A 17,013-nucleotide genomic window follows, 5' to 3' on the forward strand; every position below is an offset into this window, starting at 1 on the left:
TGTTTCTTTGCTGCGACTCTTCCGCTTATTTTTGGAGTTATAAAGTATCTAGTCATGTTTTTCCAGCAAAACTCCCTCCATACCCTAGAACTCGTGGCCGTGCACTGCGTTTTACAAATATTATACCAGTCCTTTTCAGTGATCTGCTCCCCAAATCCTCTTTCCCATTTCTCTTTAATGTACATGGTTGAAGTCCCCTTGCTTGTCATCAATCCCTGGTAAACAGCTGAGATCACTCTACATTTTTTATTATTATAAGCTTGTACCATTATTCTAATTAGCGGGTTCATTGATGCCCTTTTAATTTTTTTAATATAGTAGTCCCTTATCTGTAAATACCGGAAGAACTCATGTTTGTCTAGATCATATGTCGCCCGTAGGTCTTCGAAACTCCTCATCTGCCCATCTTCCAACAGTGTGCACATTGCCGTCAAGCCTTTTCGTTCCCACTGTTTAAACCGATGATCTTCGAACCCAGGCTTGAAATTGGGATCACGTGTCAACCATCCTAGTATCTTTCTTTCATCCTCTAATTTGTATTTTTTTGAGATATTATTCCAAATTCCAATTGTAAATTTAGTAATCGGACTCAGTTCTGCCTCTACTCTCTTTTCTATTGTTTTATTTGCCAACAAGTTTTGGATAAGATCTCTCCCCTGGTCTAATTCAATTCCCTTCCATTTCGCTTCGTATTCTGGTCTACACCAGCATACTAGATACCGAAGTTGGGCTGCATGGAAATATTCTTTCAGATTTGGCAATGCCATTCCCCCTTTTACCTTGGGCAGCTGGAGAGTTTCGAACCTAATTCTGGGTCTTTTACCCCCCCATATGAATCTCGATATATTTTTATCCCACTCATCAAATTGTATTTGTGGTACTGCTACTGGTAGGGATTGAAACAAGTACAAGAGTCTCGGCAACACATTCATCTTGATTATTTCTATTCTTGAGCTTAAGTCCAGACACAGCACTGACCATCTCTCCAGATCCATTTTAAGCCTCAGATTTATCGACCCATAGTTGGCTTCATATAGTTTATCTCTTTCCTTTGTTATATTAACTCCCAAATATTTGACCATTTCCAGGTCCCAATTTAGTTTATACGTCTCTCTAATTTCTAATGAGGGGTTATAGTTTAACAATAATATTTGTGTTTTTGTGACATTTAACTTATACCCCGAATATCGTCCATAATCTTCGAGGGTTCTCATTAATCTAGGGAATGTTTCTTCTGGATCTCGGAGATAGATCAGTACATCGTCTGCAAAAAGCCCCACCTTGTGTTCATTATGTCTAATCTGTATACCTTTAATTTCCTTGTTTTCTCTAATCAGTTGGGCTAATGGTTCTATAAATAATGCGAATAACGTCGGGGATAAACAGCAACCCTGCCTGGTAGACCTCTCCAATTTGAAGCTTTTCGAAAGACTTCCATTTATTTTGACTCTAGCTGATGGTTCTTGGTATAGTGACTTTATTATCTGTACTGATTTTTTATTAAAGCCTAGTCTTTCCATTACTTTATACAGGTATAACCAATTTACACTGTCGAATGCTTTGTGAGCATCAACACTCACGAGCATAGCACTTGTTTTTGTCTTCTGTATTTCATCAACTAAATGTAAGGCTCTCCTTATGTTATCCTGAGTTTGTCTTTCCCTAATAAATCCAGTTTGGCAGTCCTCTATTAGATCCGACATAAAGTTTTCAAACCTTTTTGAAATAATAGATGTATACAACTTGTAGTCCACATTCAGTAGCGAAATAGGTCTATAATTGTTACAGTCTTCTTTATCTTTACCTTCTTTATGTATTACTGATATAATCGCTTCTTTCCATGAGGGGGGAATTTTTCCTTTTTTAAGGGTGTAATTAAAGGAGGTCTGTAATAAGGGAATCAACTCTTCTTTAAATGTCTTGTAAAATTCGGCACTAAAGCCATCTGTCCCCGGGGATTTGTTATTTTTGGTCCTTTGTATTGCTTCTTCAATTTCCCCAATTGTTATATTAGCGTTTAGCATCTTGTTTTGGCTAACTCCCAATGAAGGCAGGTCCAATGAATTTAAGAGAAGTTCCATTTCCTCCTCTCTTGCCGCAACTGGTTGTGTATATAGTGTTCGATAATAATTTTCAAATACGTTTTCAATCGCTTCTGGATCGTATAATAGGTTGTTGGTCTTGGGGTCCCTTATTTTGTGAATATTATTTAATGTTTGTTGTTTTTTCAGTCTCCTAGCTAACATCTTTGTTGCTTTAGAGCCTCCCTCGTAGTATGTTTGTTTCACAAACCTGGTCTTTTTTTCGACCTCATCCATAAGCATTTCGTTTACTTTTTTTCTCATGTCTTTAATCTGATCCATTATCTCAGAGGTTCCCACTGTTTTATGTTGTTGTTCCAAATCTTTCAATTTTCCGATTCGTTTTTGATATAATTCTAATCTTGCCTTTTTCATAAAAGATGTTTGAGCTATCAACTTCCCCCTTAAGACCGCCTTCAGAGCATCCCATAAAATTGTCGGCTCCACCTCCCCGTTATCATTCTCTTCTAAATATGAGGTTATATCTTTTTTTGTTGATTCTATCACACTTTCACTATTCAGGATGCCCACATTCAATCTCCATAACGTGTTTTTCTTCCTACTATTTAGATGAATTGTCAAGTATATGGCACTATGGTCTGAGAGATCCGTTACTCCTATGTTGCACTCCTTCACTCTGTGTATTTCTTCTTTGTTCATCAGATACATATCTATTCTACTGTACATTTGATGTGGTGCTGAGTAATGAGTATAGTCCTTCTCCAACGGGTGTAGTTCTCTCCATATGTCTATTATTCCCAATTCCTTCATCATTATGTTCACATATTTGCTAATGTGTTCCTTACTTCTAATCGTGCTTGTCGTGTCTAAGTTATAATTCAAAGTCAGATTAATGTCACCTCCACACAGCCAAACCCCCTCTGCTTCTTTGTTAATAACATCAAATATTTTCTCATACGTGGATTTACCGCTATCTGGGGGGACATAGACATTAATTAACGTTACTGTTTGGTTTTCCAATTTCCCTTTCACTATTATATATCTCCCCTCTTTATCACATATTTCCTTGATTAATTCAAATTTAACTGAGTTCGATATTAATATGGCGACACCCCTCCTATTACTCTGTTTTAAGAATGTACTGTAAAATGTATTGTTGTACCCGAGTTTCCTGAATTTTTCATGTTCCTGTTTAGATAAGTGCGTTTCCTGTAAATATATTACCTGCATCTTTTCCTTTTTGAATTTAGCCAAGACTTTGCTTCTCTTAATCGGATTGTTTAACCCATTAACATTCAATGACACCACCCTTACTTCATTACTTTGCATAAAGGTTTTCCTTTCGTACTTTTTCTGTCTTCCCTGTATCACGTCTGTTGCATGTTTCAGTTAAATTTTTTTGAATAATGAAGAAAATAAAAATAAAAATAAAACAAGAAACAAAAGATGACCCCCAAGGTACAGAGGCTCGCTCGCGTGATCCTCTCCAATCCTCAACCTGGCTAGCTTTAACCATTTCCTATCTCTATCGCACAGCGAGCGACTCTCCTCTACACAGGTCCCTCAACCATAACATTGTGAGTTAGAATAAAAGAAAAGATAGACAAAAACCCCTAAGAGGGTATATAGGAGAAAAGTCAATGTTCCAATAAGAAAACAAAAAGTATCAATATCCACGGTTCATGATTCTATATCAAAGTTAAATCTCTGGGATTATATCTATATCAGGACAGAGAGCATATTCCTAGTTATACTACCTAGTAACCAGTGTTCTTTTTTGAACATGAGAGACAAAAAAACAAAACAGAAAAAAACCGGTAATATATATGCGGACCTATATGTGCACATACATGTAAATACATATACGCACTCACCCACAACCACGCATATATTCACTTGAAAAAAGGAATGTGGTAGTATTCATTTCGCATATCAAACTACTTCCATTGCACCAGGGTACGTATAGACCTGTCTCCCGAGCGCCCCAACGGGCGCCACCGCAGCACCACAACACTAAACCGGCTGTCGACCCAGCTACGGCAGCACCCACCACAGCGCCCCGGAGACAAGCCCACCGGGAACGAGGACAGGGGAGCCCCTCTACGCTAGCATGTCCAGTGTAAAACAAAGTCAACAACTTATCCATAATATTGATGTATATATAGATCGGTCTCATCCTCAACATATATGCAGTACAACTGAGTAATAAAATAGAAAATAATAAAAAATATAAACAAATAGAAAAATATAGAGGGAGAGAGGGAAATAGGTGGTGAAAGCAGAGACAACAATCGAGCTGAGACGAAGGGGAAATGCCTTCCAAATCCCTCTTTTAGTACACAAGAGTATGAAAAGATATTCAAGTTGAACCCTGTACAGATCAGGTTCCATAATGTTTTGTCGCCTGTATGATATCCAATGTTCAACCAATTTAGTCCCTTAAATATTATACATTCTCCCTTATACCGTCATCTTTCCTCTCTCCCTCCGTGGAAAATATAAATAAAAAAGGTTTACAGTAAAATACATAAAGGATCATTACAAACATGTAGTGCTTCTAAATGTTTATCAGATACCCACGTAAAATCCCATTCACACATACATATGCATACAAAAACATGCGAACTTGCCCACATTCCCACAAAAGCACCCACACACGATCCATGTCCTGATGTGGATACTCACGCACGCACCCACACACATATGTATGAATGGATACACACACACGCACACACCCACACACACACACACCCACATACACACACACACACACAAACAGAACAAAACAAAAAAAAAGGTTTGTATTCTATCTGATTCCAGATCTAATATCTTATAGAATGAGAGTTCAAACATAGACTAAACCAATAAACCATACCAGCGTTTCCCTTATTTCCCCTGACCATCCCCCTCCCCCCCGTGAGTCCCAAGTTCTTGCAAAAGTCCAAAAGAAAGTAAATCTCTGTCCGTTTCCCATCAGTCTATTCCCTTCAATGTGTCCATTTCCTTGGCAGGCAACCGTGGATGTGTCTATTTACATAAGTGTCAGTTGTAGTGGTGTTCTTACCCCATTTCTCGGATCAATGCTACTCAGTACCGTCATTCTCGTCCAGAGCCCCCATGTTGTCTCCGGACTCGCTGCCGCTGCCGCCGTCTTCTTCTTCGCCGTCGTTCACCTCGTCGTTATATTCTCCTTCCACGCTGATGCCTCCCATCGCCTCGTCCTCTCCTCCCGGACCGTTCTTCCCGTGCGTTCCATCCTCTTCGTTGCCTAGTCCAGCGCCGTTCTCCTCCTCTCTCTCCCGGCCGGTGTCGCCTCTCTCCTGGGTGGTGGCGCGCCCTCTTCTCGCTGGTTTGGTAGTTGTGTTTCTCTCCATGTCCGGGAGTCTGGCTATACGCCGGTCATAGAATCGTTGTGCTTCATCAGCGGTCTTGAATGCATGCGTTTTGTTTTTAAATTCCACCTTTAAAACAGCTGGAAAGACGAGGCGGAATCGGACATTCTTCTTCCACATTTGAGCTTTTACCTTGGTGAATGTGGCACGAAGTTTCACAGTAGCTGGCGCATAATCTGGATAGAGCATAATTTTCTGTCCCTTCCATTGTAGCAGGCTCCTGTCTGCCCGTAGTGCACGCATCTTGTCCTGAAAGTAATGGAAGCGGACAATCATCACTCTAGGCCTCGGGTTGGGCCCCGGATTTTCCTTACCGATCCTGTGCGCTCTGTCTAGTATGGGTGGCTCGGTGAACACGTCCCCAAGTACTGTGGCAAAAAAGTTTTGCATGAATTGAACACAGTCGTTCCTTTCCCCAGGACTCGGTAGTACGTTCGTGACGCGCAGGTTGCAGCGTCTAGACCTGTTAGAGGCGTCTTCCATGCGTTCGTTCAGTGACTCGTTCTGGGTCAAGAGCTGCTCACATATAGCCTCAAGAGCGGTGACTCGTTCAGTTAGCTGCGTTGCGTTTTCTTCCAAGTCGACGATCCTTTTGCCTTGATCCTCCACAATTATCTTCACTTCATCCATGGTCCTCTTCAGCGGAGCTATTATATTCTCCATTAATGCGGTCATGAGTCGGTGTAGGCTCTCCATTTCTGGGGGTAGGCTGGCTGCGGTCATGCTACCAGCATTAGCCTCTTTAGCAGCTACAGAGCTACTAGCTGGAGAGGCTAAGCTAGTCCCACTGTTTGTAGTGGTAGTTTTACTATGCCGAGTAAAGTGCGCCTTTATCCCCTGCTGTGGAGTTTTGCCGCCCCGCGAAGCCATAGTGTGCCTATAATCACTTATGTTCTCCTTTCAACTCGAATTTCCTCACAATATGTGGTTTTTATACAATTTGAGTGTCAAATTCACGGAGAGTCGCTCGGACGCGTCCTCCCTCCTTCACATCTTAACCGGAAGTCGAAAATGCATTTTTTAAGAAAAACATTTTTTGCTAAAATGTCGTAAGGGGGGACCCTGTCGTAAAAATGCCAAAAAAACGACTTGCTTCAGCAGTACAATTCTGGTGCTGTAGTTGTAGGGGATGTCTCAAAACGTCATCAGGACTCCCTACAAAACCTAAAAATGCCATAAAATGCTTTTTTTGGGAAAACTTTTTTTTTTACAAAAAAAAATTCAAAAAACAGACTTGCTTCAGCAGCACAATTCTGGTGCTGTAGTTGTAGGAAATGTCTCAAAACGTCATCAGGAGTCCCTACAAAACCTAAAAATGGCATAAAATGCTTTTTTTGGGAAAACTTTTTTTTTACAAAAAAAAATTCAAAAAACAGACTTGCTTCAGCAGCACAATTCTGGTGCTGTAGTTGTAGGAGATGTCTCAAAACGTCATCAGGAGTCCCGACTAAACCCGTAAATGTAAGAAAATGTAAGAAAATGCATTTTTTACGAAAAACATTTTTTGCTAAAATGTCGTAAGGGGGGACCCTGTCGTAAAAATTCCAAAAAACTGACTTGCTTCAGCAGCACAATTCTGGTGCTGTAGTTGTAGGAGATGTCTCAAAACGTCATCAGGAGTCCCGACTAAACCCGTAAATGTAAGAAAATGTAAGAAAATGCATTTTTTAAGAAAAACATTTTTTGCTAAAATGTCGTAAGGGGGGACCCTGTCGTAAAAATGCCAAAAAACGGACTTGCTTCAGCAGTACAATTCTGGTGCTGTAGTTGTAGGAGATGTCTCAAAACGTCATCAGGAGTCCCTAAAAAACCTAAAAATGGCATAAAATGCTTTTTTTGGGAAAACTTTTTTTTTACAAAAAAAAATTCCAAAAAACGGACTTGCTTCAGCAGCACAATTCTGGTGCTGTAGTTGTAGGAGATGTCTCAAAACGTCATCAGGAGTCCCGACTAAACCCGTAAATGTAAGAAAATGCATTTTTTACGAAAAACATTTTTTGCTAAAATGTCGTAAGGGGGGACCCTGTCGTAAAAATTCCAAAAAACTGACTTGCTTCAGCAGCACAATTCTGGTGCTGTAGTTGTAGGAGATGTCTCAAAACGTCATCAGGAGTCCCTACAAAACCTAAAAATGGCATAAAATGCTTTTTTTGGGAAAACTTTTTTTTTACAAAAAAAAATTCAAAAAACAGACTTGCTTCAGCAGCACAATTCTGGTGCTGTAGTTGTAGGAGATGTCTCAAAACGTCATCAGGAGTCCCGACTAAACCCGTAAATGTAAGAAAATGTAAGAAAATGCATTTTTTAAGAAAAACATTTTTTGCTAAAATGTCGTAAGGGGGGACCCTGTCGTAAAAATGCCAAAAAAACGACTTGCTTCAGCAGTACAATTCTGGTGCTGTAGTTGTAGGGGATGTCTCAAAACGTCATCAGGACTCCCTACAAAACCTAAAAATGCCATAAAATGCTTTTTTTGGGAAAACTTTTTTTTTTACAAAAAAAAATTCAAAAAACAGACTTTCTTCAGCAGTACAATTCTGGTGCTGTAGTTGTAGGAGATGTCTCAAAACGTCATCAGGAGTCCCTACAAAACCTAAAAATGGCATAAAATGCTTTTTTTGGGAAAACTTTTTTTTTACAAAAAAAAATTCAAAAAACAGACTTGCTTCAGCAGCACAATTCTGGTGCTGTAGTTGTAGGAGATGTCTCAAAACGTCATCAGGAGTCCCGACTAAACCCGTAAATGTAAGAAAATGTAAGAAAATGCATTTTTTACGAAAAACATTTTTTGCTAAAATGTCGTAAGGGGGGACCCTGTCGTAAAAATTCCAAAAAACTGACTTGCTTCAGCAGCACAATTCTGGTGCTGTAGTTGTAGGAGATGTCTCAAAACGTCATCAGGAGTCCCTACAAAACCTAAAAATGGCATAAAATGCTTTTTTTGGGAAAACTTTTTTTTTACAAAAAAAAATTCAAAAAACAGACTTGCTTCAGCAGCACAATTCTGGTGCTGTAGTTGTAGGAGATGTCTCAAAACGTCATCAGGAGTCCCGACTAAACCCGTAAATGTAAGAAAATGTAAGAAAATGCATTTTTTAAGAAAAACATTTTTTGCTAAAATGTCGTAAGGGGGGACCCTGTCGTAAAAATGCCAAAAAAACGACTTGCTTCAGCAGTACAATTCTGGTGCTGTAGTTGTAGGGGATGTCTCAAAACGTCATCAGGACTCCCTACAAAACCTAAAAATGCCATAAAATGCTTTTTTTGGGAAAACTTTTTTTTTTACAAAAAAAAATTCAAAAAACAGACTTTCTTCAGCAGTACAATTCTGGTGCTGTAGTTGTAGGAGATGTCTCAAAACGTCATCAGGAGTCCCTACAAAACCTAAAAATGGCATAAAATGCTTTTTTTGGGAAAACTTTTTTTTTACAAAAAAAAATTCAAAAAACAGACTTGCTTCAGCAGCACAATTCTGGTGCTGTAGTTGTAGGAGATGTCTCAAAACGTCATCAGGAGTCCCGACTAAACCCGTAAATGTAAGAAAATGTAAGAAAATGCATTTTTTACGAAAAACATTTTTTGCTAAAATGTCGTAAGGGGGGACCCTGTCGTAAAAATTCCAAAAAACTGACTTGCTTCAGCAGCACAATTCTGGTGCTGTAGTTGTAGGAGATGTCTCAAAACGTCATCAGGAGTCCCTACAAAACCTAAAAATGGCATAAAATGCTTTTTTTGGGAAAACTTTTTTTTTACAAAAAAAATTCAAAAAACAGACTTGCTTCAGCAGCACAATTCTGGTGCTGTAGTTGTAGGAGATGTCTCAAAACGTCATCAGGAGTCCCGACTAAACCCGTAAATGTAAGAAAATGTAAGAAAATGCATTTTTTAAGAAAAACATTTTTTGCTAAAATGTCGTAAGGGGGGACCCTGTCGTAAAAATGCCAAAAAAACGACTTGCTTCAGCAGTACAATTCTGGTGCTGTAGTTGTAGGGGATGTCTCAAAACGTCATCAGGACTCCCTACAAAACCTAAAAATGCCATAAAATGCTTTTTTTGGGAAAACTTTTTTTTTTACAAAAAAAAATTCAAAAAACAGACTTGCTTCAGCAGCACAATTCTGGTGCTGTAGTTGTAGGAAATGTCTCAAAACGTCATCAGGAGTCCCTACAAAACCTAAAAATGGCATAAAATGCTTTTTTTGGGAAAACTTTTTTTTTACAAAAAAAAATTCAAAAAACAGACTTGCTTCAGCAGCACAATTCTGGTGCTGTAGTTGTAGGAGATGTCTCAAAACGTCATCAGGAGTCCCGACTAAACCCGTAAATGTAAGAAAATGTAAGAAAATGCATTTTTTACGAAAAACATTTTTTGCTAAAATGTCGTAAGGGGGGACCCTGTCGTAAAAATTCCAAAAAACTGACTTGCTTCAGCAGCACAATTCTGGTGCTGTAGTTGTAGGAGATGTCTCAAAACGTCATCAGGAGTCCCGACTAAACCCGTAAATGTAAGAAAATGTAAGAAAATGCATTTTTTAAGAAAAACATTTTTTGCTAAAATGTCGTAAGGGGGGACCCTGTCGTAAAAATGCCAAAAAACGGACTTGCTTCAGCAGTACAATTCTGGTGCTGTAGTTGTAGGAGATGTCTCAAAACGTCATCAGGAGTCCCTAAAAAACCTAAAAATGGCATAAAATGCTTTTTTTGGGAAAACTTTTTTTTTACAAAAAAAAATTCCAAAAAACGGACTTGCTTCAGCAGCACAATTCTGGTGCTGTAGTTGTAGGAGATGTCTCAAAACGTCATCAGGAGTCCCGACTAAACCCGTAAATGTAAGAAAATGCATTTTTTACGAAAAACATTTTTTGCTAAAATGTCGTAAGGGGGGACCCTGTCGTAAAAATTCCAAAAAACTGACTTGCTTCAGCAGCACAATTCTGGTGCTGTAGTTGTAGGAGATGTCTCAAAACGTCATCAGGAGTCCCTACAAAACCTAAAAATGGCATAAAATGCTTTTTTTGGGCAAACTTTTTTTTTACAAAAAAAAATTCAAAAAACAGACTTGCTTCAGCAGCACAATTCTGGTGCTGTAGTTGTAGGAGATGTCTCAAAACGTCATCAGGAGTCCCGACTAAACCCGTAAATGTAAGAAAATGTAAGAAAATGCATTTTTTAAGAAAAACATTTTTTGCTAAAATGTCGTAAGGGGGGACCCTGTCGTAAAAATGCCAAAAAAACGACTTGCTTCAGCAGTACAATTCTGGTGCTGTAGTTGTAGGGGATGTCTCAAAACGTCATCAGGACTCCCTACAAAACCTAAAAATGCCATAAAATGCTTTTTTTGGGAAAACTTTTTTTTTTACAAAAAAAAATTCAAAAAACAGACTTTCTTCAGCAGTACAATTCTGGTGCTGTAGTTGTAGGAGATGTCTCAAAACGTCATCAGGAGTCCCTACAAAACCTAAAAATGGCATAAAATGCTTTTTTTGGGAAAACTTTTTTTTTACAAAAAAAAATTCAAAAAACAGACTTGCTTCAGCAGCACAATTCTGGTGCTGTAGTTGTAGGAGATGTCTCAAAACGTCATCAGGAGTCCCGACTAAACCCGTAAATGTAAGAAAATGTAAGAAAATGCATTTTTTACGAAAAACATTTTTTGCTAAAATGTCGTAAGGGGGGACCCTGTCGTAAAAATTCCAAAAAACTGACTTGCTTCAGCAGCACAATTCTGGTGCTGTAGTTGTAGGAGATGTCTTAAAACGTCATCAGGAGTCCCTACAAAACCTAAAAATGGCATAAAATGCTTTTTTTGGGAAAACTTTTTTTTTACAAAAAAAATTCAAAAAACAGACTTGCTTCAGCAGCACAATTCTGGTGCTGTAGTTGTAGGAGATGTCTCAAAACGTCATCAGGAGTCCCGACTAAACCCGTAAATGTAAGAAAATGTAAGAAAATGCATTTTTTACGAAAAACATTTTTTGCTAAAATGTCGTAAGGGGGGACCCTGTCGTAAAAATTCCAAAAAACTGACTTGCTTCAGCAGCACAATTCTGGTGCTGTAGTTGTAGGAGATGTCTCAAAACGTCATCAGGAGTCCCTACAAAACCTAAAAATGGCATAAAATGCTTTTTTTGGGAAAACTTTTTTTTTACAAAAAAAAATTCAAAAAACAGACTTGCTTCAGCAGCACAATTCTGGTGCTGTAGTTGTAGGAGATGTCTCAAAACGTCATCAGGAGTCCCGACTAAACCCGTAAATGTAAGAAAATGTAAGAAAATGCATTTTTTACGAAAAACATTTTTTGCTAAAATGTCGTAAGGGGGGACCCTGTCGTAAAAATTCCAAAAAACTGACTTGCTTCAGCAGCACAATTCTGGTGCTGTAGTTGTAGGAGATGTCTCAAAACGTCATCAGGAGTCCCGACTAAACCCGTAAATGTAAGAAAATGTAAGAAAATGCATTTTTTAAGAAAAACATTTTTTGCTAAAATGTCGTAAGGGGGGACCCTGTCGTAAAAATGCCAAAAAACGGACTTGCTTCAGCAGTACAATTCTGGTGCTGTAGTTGTAGGAGATGTCTCAAAACGTCATCAGGAGTCCCTAAAAAACCTAAAAATGGCATAAAATGCTTTTTTTGGGAAAACTTTTTTTTTACAAAAAAAAATTCCAAAAAACGGACTTGCTTCAGCAGCACAATTCTGGTGCTGTAGTTGTAGGAGATGTCTCAAAACGTCATCAGGAGTCCCGACTAAACCCGTAAATGTAAGAAAATGCATTTTTTACGAAAAACATTTTTTGCTAAAATGTCGTAAGGGGGGACCCTGTCGTAAAAATTCCAAAAAACTGACTTGCTTCAGCAGCACAATTCTGGTGCTGTAGTTGTAGGAGATGTCTCAAAACGTCATCAGGAGTCCCTACAAAACCTAAAAATGGCATAAAATGCTTTTTTTGGGAAAAATTTTTTTTTACAAAAAAAAATTCAAAAAACAGACTTGCTTCAGCAGCACAATTCTGGTGCTGTAGTTATAGGAGATGTCTCAAAACGTCATCAGGAGTCCCGACTAAACCCGTAAATGTAAGAAAATGTAAGAAAATGCATTTTTTACGAAAAACATTTTTTGCTAAAATGTCGTAAGGGGGGACCCTGTCGTAAAAATTCCAAAAAACTGACTTGCTTCAGCAGCACAATTCTGGTGCTGTAGTTGTAGGAGATGTCTCAAAACGTCATCAGGAGTCCCTACAAAACCTAAAAATGGCATAAAATGCTTTTTTTGGGAAAACTTTTTTTTTACAAAAAAAAATTCAAAAAACAGACTTGCTTCAGCAGCACAATTCTGGTGCTGTAGTTGTAGGAGATGTCTCAAAACGTCATCAGGAGTCCCGACTAAACCCGTAAATGTAAGAAAATGTAAGAAAATGCATTTTTTAAGAAAAACATTTTTTGCTAAAATGTCGTAAGGGGGGACCCTGTCGTAAAAATGCCAAAAAACCGACTTGCTTCAGCAGTACAATTCTGGTGCTGTAGTTGTAGGAGATGTCTCAAAACGTCATCAGGAGTCCCTACAAAACCTAAAAATGGCATAAAATGCTTTTTTTGGGAAAACTTTTTTTTTACAAAAAAAAATTCCAAAAAACGGACTTGCTTCAGCAGCACAATTCTGGTGCTGTAGTTGTAGGAGATGTCTCAAAACGTCATCAGGAGTCCCGACTAAACCCGTAAATGTAAGAAAATGTAAGAAAATGCATTTTTTACGAAAAACATTTTTTGCTAAAATGTCGTAAGGGGGGACCCTGTCGTAAAAATTCCAAAAAACTGACTTGCTTCAGCAGCCCAATTCTGGTGCTGTAGTTGTAGGAGATGTCTCAAAACGTCATCAGGAGTCCCTACAAAACCTAAAAATGGCATAAAATGCTTTTTTTGGGAAAACTTTTTTTTTACAAAAAAAAATTCAAAAAACAGACTTGCTTCAGCAGCACAATTCTGGTGCTGTAGTTGTAGGAGATGTCTCAAAACGTCATCAGGCGTCCCGACTAAACCCGTAAATGTAAGAAAATGTAAGAAAATGCATTTTTTAAGAAAAACATTTTTTGCTAATATGTCGTAAGGGGGGACCCTGTCGTAAAAATTCCAAAAAACTGACTTGCTTCAGCAGCACAATTCTGGTGCTGTAGTTGTAGGAGATGTCTCAAAACGTCATCAGGAGTCCCGACTAAACCCGTAAATGTAAGAAAATGTAAGAAAATGCATTTTTTACGAAAAACATTTTTTGCTAAAATGTCGTAAGGGGGGACCCTGTCGTAAAAATTCCAAAAAACTGACTTGCTTCAGCAGCACAATTCTGGTGCTGTAGTTGTAGGAGATGTCTCAAAACGTCATCAGGAGTCCCTACAAAACCTAAAGATGGCATAAAATGCTTTTTTTGGGAAAACTTTTTTTTTACAAAAAAAAATTCCAAAAAACGGACTTGCTTCAGCAGCACAATTCTGGTGCTGTAGTTGTAGGAGATGTCTCAAAACGTCATCAGGAGTCCCGACTAAACCCGTAAATGTAAGAAAATGTAAGAAAATGCATTTTTTAAGAAAAACATTTTTTGCTAAAATGTCGTAAGGGGGGACCCTGTCGTAAAAATGCCAAAAAACCGACTTGCTTCAGCAGTACAATTCTGGTGCTGTAGTTGTAGGAGATGTCTCAAAACGTCATCAGGAGTCCCTACAAAACCTAAAAATGGCATAAAATGCTTTTTTTGGGAAAACTTTTTTTTTACAAAAAAAAATTCAAAAAACAGACTTGCTTCAGCAGCACAATTCTGGTGCTGTAGTTGTAGGAGATGTCTCAAAGCGTCATCAGGAGTCCCGACTTAACCCGTAAATGTAAGAAAATGTAAGAAAATGCATTTTTTAAGAAAAACATTTTTTGCTAAAATGTCGTAAGGGGGGACCCTGTCGTAAAAATTCCAAAAAACTGACTTGCTTCAGCAGCACAATTCTGGTGCTGTAGTTGTAGGAGATGTCTCAAAACGTCATCAGGAGTCCCTACAAAACCTAAAAATGGCATAAAATGCTTTTTTTGGGAAAACTTTTTTTTTACAAAAAAAAATTCAAAAAACAGACTTGCTTCAGCAGCACAATTATGGTGCTGTAGTTGTAGGAGATGTCTCAAAACGTCATCAGGAGTCCCGACTAAACCCGTAAATGTAAGAAAATGTAAGAAAATGCATTTTTTACGAAAAACATTTTTTGCTAAAATGTCGTAAGGGGGGACCCTATCGTAAAAATGCCAAAAAACGGACTTGCTTCAGCAGTACAATTCTGGTGCTGTAGTTGTAGGAGATGTCTCAAAACGTCATCAGGAGTCCCGACTAAACCCGTAAATGTAAGAAAATGCATTTTTTACGAAAAACATTTTTTGCTAAAATGTCGTAAGGGGGGACCCTGTCGTAAAAATTCCAAAAAACTGACTTGCTTCAGCAGCACAATTCTGGTGCTGTAGTTGTAGGAGATGTCTCAAAACGTCATCAGGAGTCCCTACAAAACCTAAAAATGGCATAAAATGCTTTTTTTGGGAAAACTTTTTTTTTACAAAAAAAAATTCAAAAAACAGACTTGCTTCAGCAGCACAATTATGGTGCTGTAGTTGTAGGAGATGTCTCAAAACGTCATCAGGAGTCCCGACTAAACCCGTAAATGTAAGAAAATGTAAGAAAATGCATTTTTTACGAAAAACATTTTTTGCTAAAATGTCGTAAGGGGGGACCCTATCGTAAAAATGCCAAAAAACGGACTTGCTTCAGCAGTACAATTCTGGTGCTGTAGTTGTAGGAGATGTCTCAAAACGTCATCAGGAGTCCCGACTAAACCCGTAAATGTAAGAAAATGCATTTTTTACGAAAAACATTTTTTGCTAAAATGTCGTAAGGGGGGACCCTGTCGTAAAAATTCCAAAAAACTGACTTGCTTCAGCAGCACAATTCTGGTGCTGTAGTTGTAGGAGATGTCTCAAAACGTCATCAAGAGTCCCTACAAAACCTAAAAATGGCATAAAATGCTTTTTTTGGGAAAACTTTTTTTTTACAAAAAAAAATGCCAAAAAACGGACTTGCTTCAGCAGCACAATTCTGGTGCTGTAGTTGTAGGAGATGTCTCAAAACGTCATCAGGAGTCCCGACTAAACCCGTAAATGTAAGAAAATGTAAGAAAATGCATTTTTTACGAAAAACATTTTTTGCTAAAATGTCGTAAGGGGGGACCCTGTCGTAAAAATTCCAAAAAACTGACTTGCTTAAGCAGCACAATTCTGGTGCTGTAGTTGTAGGAGATGTCTCAAAACGTCATCAGGAGTCCCGACTAAACCCGTAAATGTAAGAAAATGCATTTTTTAAGAAAAACATTTTTTGCTAAAATGTCGTAAGGGGGAACCCTGTCGTAAAAATTCCAAAAAACTGACTTGCTTCAGCAGCACAATTCTGGTGCTGTAGTTGTAGGAGATGTCTCAAAACGTCATCAGGAGTCCCTACAAAACCTAAAAATGGCATAAAATGCTTTTTTTGGGAAAACTTTTTTTTTACAAAAAAAAATTCAAAAAACAGACTTGCTTCAGCAGCACAATTCTGGTGTTGTAGTTGTAGGAGATGTCTCAAAACGTCATCAGGCGTCCCGACTAAACCCGTAAATGTAAGAAAATGTAAGAAAATGCATTTTTTAAGAAAAACATTTTTTGCTAAAATGTCGTAAGGGGGGACCCTGTCGTAAAAATTCCAAAAAACTGACTTGCTTCAGCAGCACAATTCTGGTGCTGTAGTTGTAGGAGATGTCTCAAAACGTCATCAGGAGTCCCTACAAAACCTAAAAATGGCATAAAATGCTTTTTTTGGGAAAACTTTTTTTTTACAAAAAAAACCTCAAAAAACAGACTTGCTTCAGCAGCACAATTCTGGTGCTGTAGTTGTAGGAGATGTCTCAAAACGTCATCAGGAGTCCCTACAAAACCTAAAGATGGCATAAAATGCTTTTTTTGGGAAAACTTTTTTTTTACAAAAAAAAATTCCAAAAAACGGACTTGCTTCAGCAGCACAATTCTGGTGCTGTAGTTGTAGGAGATGTCTCAAAACGTCATCAGGAGTCCCGACTAAACCCGTAAATGTAAGAAAATGTAAGAAAATGCATTTTTTAAGAAAAACATTTTTTGCTAAAATGTCGTAAGGGGGGACCCTGTCGTAAAAATGCCAAAAAACCGACTTGCTTCAGCAGTACAATTCTGGTGCTGTAGTTGTAGGAGATGTCTCAAAACGTCATCAGGAGTCCCTACAAAACCTAAAAATGGCATAAAATGCTTTTTTTGGGAAAACTTTTTTTTTACAAAAAAAAATTCAAAAAACAGACTTGCTTCAGCAGCACAATTATGGTGCTGTAGTTGTAGGAGATGTCTCAAAACGTCATCAGGAGTCCCGACTAAACCCGTAAATGTAAGAAAATGTAAGAAAATGCATTTTTTACGAAAAACATTTTTTGCTAAAATGTCGTAAGGGGGGACCCTGTCGTAAAAATTCCAAAAAACTGACTTGCTTCAGCAGCACAATTCTGGTG

The 17,013-nt window shown here is 38.2% G+C and overlaps 1 protein-coding gene and 1 long non-coding RNA gene across 8 annotated transcripts in view; one reads left to right on the forward strand and one right to left on the reverse strand.

Moving 5' to 3' along the window:
• Positions 1 to 17,013, forward strand: part of LOC133645288 (uncharacterized) — a 166,356-nt gene that overhangs the window by 129,931 nt on the left and 19,412 nt on the right. The gene's annotated exons all lie outside the window — the stretch shown is intronic.
• Positions 3,655 to 6,089, reverse strand: LOC133645290 (uncharacterized). 2 transcript variants are annotated; one of them, XM_062040172.1, is made up of 3 exons: positions 5,749 to 6,089; positions 5,567 to 5,683; positions 3,655 to 5,430 (listed from the first exon to the last, which is right to left on the reverse strand). In XM_062040172.1, exons 1-3 carry the CDS (start codon positions 6,062 to 6,064, stop codon positions 5,126 to 5,128), a joined length of 738 nt encoding a protein of 245 aa, XP_061896156.1. In that variant the 5' UTR covers positions 6,065 to 6,089; the 3' UTR covers positions 3,655 to 5,125. The 2 variants fall into 2 exon arrangements, with proteins under 2 accessions (XP_061896156.1, XP_061896155.1); XM_062040171.1 differs by having other exon boundaries at positions 3,655 to 5,470; positions 5,567 to 6,089.

Source organism: Entelurus aequoreus, unplaced genomic scaffold, assembly GCF_033978785.1.
Source record: "Entelurus aequoreus isolate RoL-2023_Sb unplaced genomic scaffold, RoL_Eaeq_v1.1 HiC_scaffold_31, whole genome shotgun sequence".
In the NCBI taxonomy this organism is placed as follows: Eukaryota; Metazoa; Chordata; class Actinopteri; order Syngnathiformes; family Syngnathidae; genus Entelurus; species Entelurus aequoreus.